General features: G+C 52.5%; 5 protein-coding genes across 5 annotated transcripts; 2 read left to right on the top strand and 3 right to left on the bottom strand.

Moving 5' to 3' along the window:
- On the top strand, nt 1-918 carry NUU61_001893 (uncharacterized protein; the record flags this gene model as incomplete). The annotated part of the gene is made up of 1 exon (XM_056652475.1): nt 1-918. One exon carries the CDS (start codon nt 1-3, stop codon nt 916-918), a length of 918 nt encoding a protein of 305 aa, XP_056513542.1.
- Nucleotides 919-1,252: 334 nt separating this feature from the next.
- Nucleotides 1,253-3,407, bottom strand: NUU61_001892 (uncharacterized protein; the record flags this gene model as incomplete). The annotated part of the gene is made up of 4 exons (XM_056652474.1): nt 1,253-1,432; nt 1,516-2,080; nt 2,147-2,234; nt 2,288-3,407. The coding sequence occupies 4 exons, from the start codon at nt 3,405-3,407 to the stop codon at nt 1,253-1,255; spliced, it is 1,953 nt and encodes a 650-aa protein (XP_056513541.1).
- Nucleotides 3,408-4,438: 1,031 nt separating this feature from the next.
- Nucleotides 4,439-5,008, bottom strand: NUU61_001891 (uncharacterized protein; the record flags this gene model as incomplete). The annotated part of the gene is made up of 2 exons (XM_056652473.1): nt 4,439-4,650; nt 4,720-5,008. 2 exons carry the CDS (start codon nt 5,006-5,008, stop codon nt 4,439-4,441), a joined length of 501 nt encoding a protein of 166 aa, XP_056513540.1.
- A 925-nt stretch (nt 5,009-5,933) lies between these two features.
- Nucleotides 5,934-7,905, bottom strand: NUU61_001890 (DNA-directed DNA polymerase eta; the record flags this gene model as incomplete). Its single annotated transcript, XM_056652472.1, has 2 exons — nt 5,934-7,541; nt 7,603-7,905. The coding sequence occupies 2 exons, from the start codon at nt 7,903-7,905 to the stop codon at nt 5,934-5,936; spliced, it is 1,911 nt and encodes a 636-aa protein (XP_056513539.1).
- A 1,686-nt stretch (nt 7,906-9,591) lies between these two features.
- NUU61_001889 (putative transcription factor RfeG) lies at nt 9,592-10,521 on the top strand (the record flags this gene model as incomplete). The annotated part of the gene is made up of 3 exons (XM_056652471.1): nt 9,592-9,711; nt 9,764-9,808; nt 9,883-10,521. 3 exons carry the CDS (start codon nt 9,592-9,594, stop codon nt 10,519-10,521), a joined length of 804 nt encoding a protein of 267 aa, XP_056513538.1.
- Nucleotides 10,522-10,800: the final 279 nt, after the last annotated feature.

Genomic DNA, 10,800 nt, shown 5'->3' with positions numbered 1-10,800 from the left:
ATGACTCTCGAGTCATTCCCACCAGAGCTTCTCGAAGCCATCCTCCTCCAAGTGGACCTCCAGACGCTGCTCTTGGCCCAGCGAACCAGCCGGTATTGGGCGAGATGTATCCGAGAGTCGTCCGCACTCCAGCAGGCCTTATTCTTCCATCCCGTCACCCCTCAGCCGCCCTCCGAGCCGCAACTCAACCCGCTTCTAGCCGACCGGTTTCCCTGGTGGTTCCCGCGCAAGGGCCAAGCCTCGAGTCAGGCTTTTGGGCCGTCGGCTGTGCACGGGTTCCTGGTGGGCTATAAGAAAGATGCATATTTCCGATGCAACTCGAGCTGGCGCCGAATGCTCGTGCAGCAGCCCCCGGTGGAGTCGTGTGGATGGGTGGAGCGCACCGAGTCAGTGGCAGGACTAGTTACGTTACGCCGGTGGACAATCCCGCTCACCATCATCGGAGATGGAGATGGAGATGGGGGCGGACTGCGTATGAATGGTTTGTACGACCTGGCTGTGGGTGCGTCGCCATTGGCTTCGGGCGAGGAGAAGAAGAACCGCCATTTTCGAGTCTTTTGGCGCGGTCCTGACTCGCACGATGCTGGTTTGTCGGTCTCGCGTCCCTGGCCTCCGCTTCCGTCGCCGAACTTGCAGCCCAGTGGCGACACTAGGTATCTTCGGTCCTTGAAGAAGGCTCGTGCTGCGTGCGAGGTGGTGCTCGATACGTGGGACACAGCTGTCGATCGTCGGCTGCCGGATTCTCCTGAGCATGGCGATGGTTCAATGCGCCCGTTCCAGTTTCCATTCCCGGACTGGGATAGAGACTCCTTGCTTGCGCGGAGAGTCATGCACGAATCTGCGTCCATAGACACAGCCCCCATGAGTTGTACGGCCCCGTGGAGGACTCTACCGGATGAGGAAGATGTGGATTTGTAAGATGGTATATCATATTTTAATAATACATGATGTTTATGCCTTTCTGGTGATTTCAAGATATAGCATCTGTATAGTTCTTTCCCGACGTTGAAACAGCCTAATATGGTATGCACATCTGATATTCTGATATTTTCTTCGATAGATCCAACAGCGGGTGAATTGAAACAATTGAGGCATGGCGTTCTACAATAACGAGGCTGTTGAGAAAAGAGCGTTCATTGATCTTGGGCACTACCTAGGTACGCATTAATTATTGACCTCCCACTCATATCACATCGTATAACTCATTGACTACATCTGCCTTGTATTGACCTTCTACTACATGAAAGAAGAATCAAGTGTAATCAATCCGCACCCGCTCCCTCACTCGTTTATTCCCCGGGCGAGGCGGAATCCTGCTCGGGAGAGGAACAGGCGGAGACATGGCAGCACGCTCACGGTTGATCTCACGGATTCGTCGGCGGCGAGCGTGCCGGATCTCGTCGGACAAATCTACAAGCTCGTCGATATCACCCTGTTCCATCAAGAGAATGTCAGAAACCACATCCAATATCGAGCTCTCCACCCAAGTTTGAGGGCCCAGGAAGGAAACCATACTCGTTCAAGGTACGAAAAAATGTAGTAGAACATCCTCGTCTCGTCATACTCGTACCCCATCCTCTCAATGGCCTCTTTCACCACCAGATCCTTGGCAATCTCGGTCCAGCGTTCGTCGCGGCGGTCTTTGACTACTTTCTGTCCCATGCGCGGGTGTACCTCTACCTCGTCGTCGTCGTCATCGTCTTCGGAGGGATCCCGCGGCGCAATCTCGACGACGTTCAAGGCCCCGCTCATTTCGACGGGATCACTGTTTCTCGGCGCAGAGATCATCGACCAGTCGTCGGCGGCGTTGCTAGAGCGATCCCGAGTGTGGCGTTTATGGAATTCAATCTTTTCTTCTATGTCTGACACGCTGGGGCTCATGTGTCGATCACGGCTGCGAGGTCGCTCGACGCGCATAGATTCTGGCTCGCGCCGAAGCTGGCGGCGTGGTACGGCGTGCTCTTCCTCCCATGGATTATGAAAGTCGAAGGTTGAATGGCTCCGTGGAGAGAGAGATCCATTGCTGTCTTTGTGTTCGAGGACGATGTCTTCCTCTGACTCTCTTCCTGTTCTTTTCCCGCTGTAGATATATACTTAGCCTTTATAACAACAAATGGGGTTGGCTCCTCAGGAACAGGAAACACACTGATGATGTAGGTCCACTTCATCGAGGCTAGTCCTCACGGACGGCAACTCGGGGCTAGGTGCGCGAGGTAGACGGTTTGCCTCGTATCCTAAATACATCTTAGCAGTGATCGTGTGCCACATTATGGACAGGGATTGTTACTATTCTCGACAGGACGACGGCGCACAAACGAATCCTGGGGAACCGGGGGCGCCCGGATTGGTGACACTTCACGAGATGACGGCCGGCGCCTCCTCTTGTGAATGTAGATTTCTTCGCTGTCTGCGCTGCCCTGTCGTCCGTCTCGGTCTCGGTCTCGCTGCTCTCGCGGAACGACAATATGGTCGTCTTCACCAGGGTATCGGTGTCGTGGCTTGGGACGGAAACGTGCACAGACTCTGATTGCTTCGTTGGGACTGTCGTCCCTGTTTTTGATTGACGGGTCTCGTAGCCCGGGCTCATACTCTGAATAGGAGAGAGGGGGTTGTGCCCGTCTGTCTCTTTCGTGAAATGGCAAATCCTCATCTTCGGCCCCAGAAGAGATTGGCTCAGACTCTTTCCATCGCGCCGGCATCTCATGGTTGTCATCTGCCATTCTGCGTTCTCTGTGATGCCGTCTGCTCCGGCGATCTTGTTCCTCGTCTATCTCGTCAACAATCTCCTCCTCCACCTCCACTTCTGGAAGACGGGGTCTTCTTCGCGAGGCAGATGACCGATAGTGGACCTCGTCCCGATCATCGTTTGGTGATCTCTCTTGTAGCAGACATTCTTCCTCGCTATCGTACTGGCGGCTTGCTCCTGGATGGCTTGATCGGATAGCTAGGTCCTCTTTCTCCAGCTCACGCTCTGCACGACGCCGTCTACCCCTTTGTCTATCACTTTCTTCCATAATGAGATCTTCCTCATCGACCGTGCGAGGGCAATGTCTCCTCCGCGACCCTGGCGGCGGAATATACGCCTCTTCCCGTTCGCGTCGCGGGACATACTCTCTGTCTGGCGAGAACTCGTGCACTTCCTCCCTAGACCGCCGTGGGATCACAGGGACCCGCTCTCTGGATCGGGGCTCATAGTTCTCGCGCACAAAGTCTCGCGGCGGGCGCTCGCGAATGTACAGACGCTCAAGGTCCTCGACGGGCGGCTCAGGCCCGCGACGGCGATATCGCAATTCGTCGTCGAAATCGCGCTCCCGCCGTCTTGGTTTATGGTAGCGCTCGCGCTCGCTCTCGAAGACCTCCTCTTCATCCTCTTCGTAGTAGTCGCGGGGCGGCGGTCGGCGAGGCATGGCACGCAGCGGGGAAGTGGAGAAGGGCTTTACAGGCCTATGACATGGGACGTTGGCAGCGGGGGGCAGACGAGATCGCAGTCCTGATAAACTACCTTGCAGTACCAGTGAACGGTGGAATTGGGAGAACTAGACGCGAATTGGCTGTAGACGATCGAGCGGGTGGGACGTTTCAAGAGGTGGTTGATCCTCTTGGCTGGTGGGGTTCGTCAGGGAAGTGACGGCGAGCCGGACTCATTTAGCGAGATGTCAACTGGAGGTTCACGGCAGAAGGAAGCGGGTTATGGTCGAGGAATACAGAACTGTGCAGATGACGAGGGAGGCACAGCTGAAGGCCCCCAACAAGCCCCCGAGGTCAATCGACCCCGCGGCTCGCTGATGTCACACTTGGATCGTGCGGCAGTGTTGGTAGCTGAGTGTCTGAGCGAGTGAGGATGTGCATTTTTTTACCACCGAGGAAATATAAGATTGTTTACGATGAAGCGTTGAGATACCGATTTCTTGGTGGGAGATGAGTGATCCATGGCTCAGCCAAACCCCAAGACTGACAGATCACCCACGGGTGGATGGGCATAGTCTGAATACCACGATTCTATATTTGGAACAACTTGATATTTGTATAATTCATGGCATTTTGATCCCTTCGCTTCGTCTAATCTGAACTACTTTTCAATCGAATTGATGGTATATCCGATTGCCGAACTGCTTCACTATAGATTGAGTAGCTAGAATGACATCCATATCCGTAGATAAATTGGCAATCGTGCTGCTTTTGCATATTCAGACTCCTATCCAACTAGATAGAATAACAGGGGTATATAAAAACATCCAAGCAAAAAGTCAAGTCCATCTTACAATCTTTCCTGATCACCTCCACTTAGACCCCCATATCCACCTAGTCCCTCGTCCATAGCTTCTGGGGTTCACGCCATAAATCATATATAAATATACCAATATCCAAGACCGAGGGGATCGTCCCTCTGCATAGAGTAGATGATGAATATAAATCTGCTCTTCCTAGGCAGGAAAATCTATTCCTTGGGACCGAGGGTAGGCTCCCCCGTCACCCCCTCGCGATACCGAGCATATTTGGCGTCGACCTCGTTGTTAAACTGGAAGCGCACGACTTCCGACTTGGAATTGGAGAACACAAGCTCCCCGCTTTTCCATTGGAGGGTTGCGATGCCATCGCCGCAGACAGTTCGTCTGGTGAATTCTGTTTCTGGGGCCACTCCCTCGTGGACTATTGTATTGGCGGGACTTGTTAGCATGTATGGAGAAGAGAAGAGAAGAAAAAAAAATGTGAGCTTACATTCGCCCCAGCAAGCATGGGGCCAAGGATAGCCATAGTCGAGTAATTGATCCGTCTTGTCCACGCAGTTTAGGGCTGGCATATCGAAGTCAATATAGCACCCTTTCTTATCATCGGAAGGTTTCATCGTGGCCCGGAGGTTCTGAACTTGATCTGGAGAAACGGAAGGTGCATGGCTATTATTGGCAACGGGAGAGGAAGAAGACGGGGCCGGGTCAGGATTTGAAGACGTTGGGCTTGCATAGACTGCGACGCCTCCTAGAAGGGCTAAACACTTGAGGATATACATAGTTGGGGAAAGGATCACAGTGAAGATAAAAGGATCTGTAGAACAGCTCGGGGAAAGAAAAAGAAAAAAAGGAAAAAAGAGAATTCGCTTGTCAGTAGAGGGAAATGGCTCCATTATTATAACTTTGATCCGTAGACTCCAAGGCTATGTCCAAGCCAGTCAGCAATGAAGGGGGCCGTTTTCTTCCATGGCGGGGGGCTAGTGAAGCCACGGCGCGGGCCTAGCGATTTGCGATCGGGGGCCTTTTCAGCCTTACAAGGGGATCACGCGGTACGGGCATTCAATTGTGTAAAAACTAAAGCGACTAGGGAACTGGTTGGAATTTAGTAGTGAGGGGTGCTGTACAAGTGAACGTATTTGATGAGATACTAGATTTGCATACATAGCAAGGGCTATAGCACATTGCAAATTTTGATTCTCCTAGTTTGCCGAGATTCCGACAAGAACTGATCGCTGTGCTTTCTCCATTCTGAACTAAAATTAGCAGGACCCTTTGGATGAATGCCAACGCTAGTGGACCTCTGCATCGTTCTTAGACCTTTAGGAGTCCAAGTACAGTGTATGCCGAGATTAACGAGGGTGTTTAGAATAGAAGAAAATATTGTCTACGTAGAAATGACAGCATTAAAGCTTTGGCCTTGGAGGGGGCCTGGCTAGCAGACTCGACGTTCCCCCAAGGATGTCGACAAAACCCCTTGTTTGGTTAAACCAGGCGATGAGAGAGTGAAAATAGGAGAAAAAAAAGAGAGAACGAGGCTGTATCCAGCAGAGACAGCAGAGTAGTCTGGTTTTCTTTTATTTCGCTAACTTACGCATAGTCAGCTTATTCTGATAGATGGCAGCTTCGCATGGGGTATATAGCAGGATGCTCGCAAAGTGCAGAACATAAAACAAACATCTCAATAAATCAACCGCAATTTGCTCATTAGAATGCTAGTCGTCTTTGTCCTTTCTCGGGTTTGCCCCGACCACCTCTGCCACCCCTGCCACGGACACTCGAGGCCCGAGGACTACTGGTGCGTGGCAGCGGCTGGTTATTCTGCGTATTCCTCGCGTCTTGGCGATCTTGGATTGCCAAGTCTTTGGCAAAGTGCCAATCGTCATGCTCGGCCTTGTCATGTTCAGGAAACGACTTGGAGCACCGGCTGCATATGAATTGTGGCACGGTGGACTCGAACTGACCATCACTGGAGGCTTCCCCAGTCAGAATCTTTGTAGGAGAGGCTGGCTCTGGTTCTGGCTGAAGTGTTCTACTTTCCGGTTCGTCCGGGGTGGAACTATCAGCATGAGACGGCATAGCAAAGAATCGCTTGATGTCGCCGTCATCAACCTTCCTTTTCTTCTCAGCAGGGGGTGGTTCTATGGTCTCTCGAGGTGTTGTCAACTGGTCGAGAGACTTTGCTTGGTCTCCTCGAACCAGAAACCCCTCGATTGCCTTGTTTTTGCCCACGCCGTCTTCGAAGCTGCCCACGCTCAAGGATAAATTCGAACAGGGCCATGTCTGACCCTCCGCGACAACCTGCCGAAGCAGATTCCTGGCGAGATCGAACAACATATTCTCGTCAATCGCATTCGACGCGGGGATTGGGATCTGGCGAGATCGAGACTGCGCCGTTCGATGGTGCAGTGTGATGACCCGGGGACGACGTCTATTTTCAAGCACGCCATCCTCCACAAGACGACCGTAAATGTCCGCCGCAAAGATATGGAGCCACTTCTCGGCTTGGTCCATCGACTCAATGCTGGGCCGGAAGGACTTGGCAGACAGCATGGACTTGATCTGTGTCCGGGGATTGACCTCACTGCGGTCGTCTCCACGGATAATCGCATACAGCCAAGTTGCTGTGTGGTCGTCCAGCCTAGTCCGCAACTGCTCCAGGGGCACGTTGAGCAGTTCGCTTACTTGCTCTGTTCCGAAAAACGCAGTGATCTGATCCCCCAACTTGCCGCCAAGCATTCGGATCTGGGTAAATTTGTAACCCCCGAGAAAATGCTGCACGGCCCGGTTTCGCACCACGGTTTGCTTGTTGGGTTTGTTGCACGAGCTTCCCAGCTTTGCCAGCATCTTGTTGCGCGCAATGCCCGCAGAGCAAGTATAGTTCAATTTCTCCCACACGGCATTCCGAACCGACCGCACAATTTCTGCCCCCAGCAGCATGACAATATCATCCCAGTCTGGATCGTCCTCCTCCGACTCCTGCAGATCCAAGTCAACCAGACAATCCTCATGGTTCCACGGCAGTGCAGTAGTGGGTGGTCGGGGCAGTTCTGCGTCTCGGTTCTCATCTTGCAGACCGGCTCGGAGCTCGGGGTATCTCTGTAGCAAGGCGCCGAAGACCAGAGGGGACAGATCGATGAAGACCTCGTCGATGCTGGCCTTTTCCAAGCCCGCTGAAAGCCCCTGCATCTGACGTTGAAGCTCGACTTCTGTCGCATCTGCCCCCCACTGGTCGAGGCTCTCCTTCATCGTCTTGAGGATCTTGCGTGACTCTGCCCGATATGGATCCAGGGATACTTTGTCCGTCTTGATATTCTTAAACGCGTCATCCCGATACGCCCAGCGACCCCCCCTCGCCTTCCCGGAAAGTTGCCACATGCTGCAGGACGATATTGGGGCAGAGCTTCCGGGCCTCGGCGGCGGTGACCATTCGATTGATCCCCGATGGCCGCGCGGCATAATTGACAGCGATCAGGGAATCCCACTGGCGCACCGCGAGAGGCGTGTCCCGCGGGGTACCCAAGCGCACCATCTCGCATTGGGCGTAGAAGGCATCGAGGTCGATGTGCGCAATCGCGCGTAATGGCGTCGCTGTCGAGCCCTGCCGTAGTAGTTGCAACTGGCGATAAGTGTAGCGGGAGAGTTTCACGTCGGGCGACGTGGGCGGATCTGGCGGCATGCTCGACGTTGCGTCATGGCGGGAGACTTGGCTCGCTGGGGAAATGATGGCATGGCAGAGATCACTGACGTCCACGGGTGGGTTTCGCGACCCTTGGAAAGATGTCCCAAAAAGGGATAGCGTCAGGCACGTGTTGACATTGTCGAACGGCTACAAAATACCCCATAGATCAATATAAAAGAATCGAGTACGTTTATAGATAAATATCTTACTAAAGTAAGTCAGAGTGTAAATACTCAACCCAGGATATTAGGGTATTGGGGAAGCAGAGTTTGTAAGTCCCCAACTTCCAGCCCTACAACAAATCCGACCAAATCCGACCAAATACCTAGGTCCAGTAGAAAGAAACTAAATAGAAAAGCCTTCTTGGGATTTCTTTTATGTACACCCACACAATGTCTCGGCCAGTGATCTCCGATCGGAGTCCCAGTGGCGTGCGTGCCCAAACGCATTTCTGCCCAACGGGCAAGGTGGCGACTGTCCACCGCCAAATCATCCGATGGCCTGGTCGAAGGATCCGGAAAAAGTTGCAAGGGAATATGAATATTGCTCAGAGGCAATACTCCCTGGGAAAATCATGAGGGGAGAAGTTGACGGGTTCAGGTGTAGATCCACCAGATCGAGGTGGGGTGGTTTCTCGATATCCAAGAAGCTGGCACAGACTGAGGAGAGGAGCAATCCAAGAGATGAATAGGGCATCGATCCATTTCTATATCTCTTTTCATGGACTGGCAGTGCAGTTGTTGTTTTGTTTTGTATGCTTTTCTGGCGTGTACCTGACCGGGGTCAACCTGTAATTCTATCAGAATTCCAGGATTTTCTTTTCTTTTTCTTCTCAACGGCTACAAGCAGAACAACAGAGTACATAGACTCTAAGCCGAATTCGACCGTGCATGCTTGGGCTGGCTTTGATTTGCTTGGACTTGATGGCCTGGAGAGTGGGGAGAGTCGTGGCACCAGCCCAAGACGGCCCAACCGCCCAATTCACCTGAAGCCCACTTTAGCCCCTCTTCGCCTCTTCTCTCTTCTTTCTTTCCTCCCAGGCCTCTCTTCTCTTCTTCCATCTCTCATCTCTCATCTCTCATCCTCCCTTTGACTCTTCCCCCTCTGGGTCCTTTTTTTGCCCGTTCTAGGAGAGTGTCATAATCTGGTATACCCCAGAAGCAGACAAATCCAGCCCAGGAGCCAGCCCCAGGTTTCCCCCGTGTTTCTCTCTCTCTCTCTCCTTGATCGCTTCTTTCTCCGACCACCTCTGTCGACGCTGTTCTTGGTGTCTGGTTGTTCTCTCCAAGTGAACCTGTCGATATTCCCAGGATAATTGCCCAACTGGACAACCAGCGCGGATCTCCCCCAAGGATTGACCGGATTTTTCCCCTTTGGCCATCCCCGACCAGGATCATCTTTGCCGTGGATATTCTTTTCTATTTATTTCCCTGGACTCACGGATCTCATCGAAGTCTTTGATTTGTCGGCCTTGGACTGTTGCCCGACACCTAATAGAAAACTATACCATTTGACAATATAACGGAAACACACACCACCGAAAGTCATCTCCTGTCATCTCCATCTCTTTGGGATTCTTCCCCCCCCCTCCCCCGGATTGTCTGCCATCTGGCCAGTTGGACCCAAGGAAACATAGTTTCTTTTTTTTAATAATCCGGGACATTTCCTACCTGGGGGCACATTATGACTGGCCGTCAAAATGAGTACTTTATTCCCGGTGATGGAATCAGCCGGGAAGTCATTCAAGCAGATATTTGTCGCTATCTTGGAAATGATGCGCTTGTGAGACCTGGCAGCCATGGGGTCCGTTATTCTTCTTATGATTCGAAGCGCGCTGGACTGACCATGTCCACAGGGCCGTCCGGGGTTTTTCATCCGTGCCTATCGGAATCTCACATCGGTAAGTGGGCTATAATCTGAGAAGAGAGTATGTCTCAAAATGAAAACAACTGACGAGATTAAACCAATATCCAGGAGATGATTGCTGATCTCAAGGCTGACTCCGCCCGCTGGGAAGCGGATGTCTCGCGTCGGGCTGACCTAGGGTATCCGCGAGGTAGTTACATTCAAGATGTCAACATATCGCATGCCCCTAACACCATATCAGCGAACTATGCCACATCGGATATCCATGAGGTTCGCCAGCAACAGGGGCCCTCCCCTACCACATTCAGTGCTGCTCCTGCGCAGCCCTACATGGACCCTTACTCCCAGAGTCCATACAGCGGATCCCAGAATGCTCCCTACACCAACCCTTCTTCCTACACATCCAGTCACTCGCCATACAACGCAGGCCAAGCCCCATACCCTCCGCCTCAAGTCTCTTACTCTGGTCCCAGCCAGCCCGTTGTGACCGCCGCGGATATCCACCAGTCATATACCTACGCTCCCACGGGCTATGGCTACGAGGGTGGCCGAGGCAATGCTCCCAGATACCCGGGACCTGGTTATGATTCCCAGCCGGAGTACTCAGCCGTGACTTCCGGAATGGCCTACCCTCCCACTACTGCCCCGGATCCCCGGATAGGAATGGAGCCCAGATACACTCCGGAATACGAGCGCAGTAGGCCGCCGCAGGCTACCAGGGACAGAGACCCACATCGTCGACGATGAACACAGCAAACAAAAACAGATTGAAAAAGAAAAAGATCAACAAAACCACAAAAACATTATGGCGTCACTTTCTCATTGTCTTATGCCTCGATGGTTCCTCTTCTCTCTCTCTCTCTCCTCAATCGTGGTCCACTCTTAATCCTCACTGTGAGCCTGCCTTGTTTCTTCCCTCGGGACTATACTACAGAGAGCCCCGGGAATAATGATGATGTCGACGAATTTCTTCTGGATCTTGCTGCACTTTTTTCCGAATTGGCTCTGCTTCCGTTTCCAATCTAA

Source organism: Penicillium alfredii (genome assembly GCF_028826965.1).
Source record: "Penicillium alfredii strain IBT 34128 chromosome Unknown utg000004l_segment0_segment0, whole genome shotgun sequence".
NCBI classification, from domain to species: Eukaryota; Fungi; Ascomycota; class Eurotiomycetes; order Eurotiales; family Aspergillaceae; genus Penicillium; species Penicillium alfredii.
The sequence above is the reverse complement of the archived record's forward strand: the minus strand, read 5'-3'. Positions and strand labels throughout refer to the sequence as shown.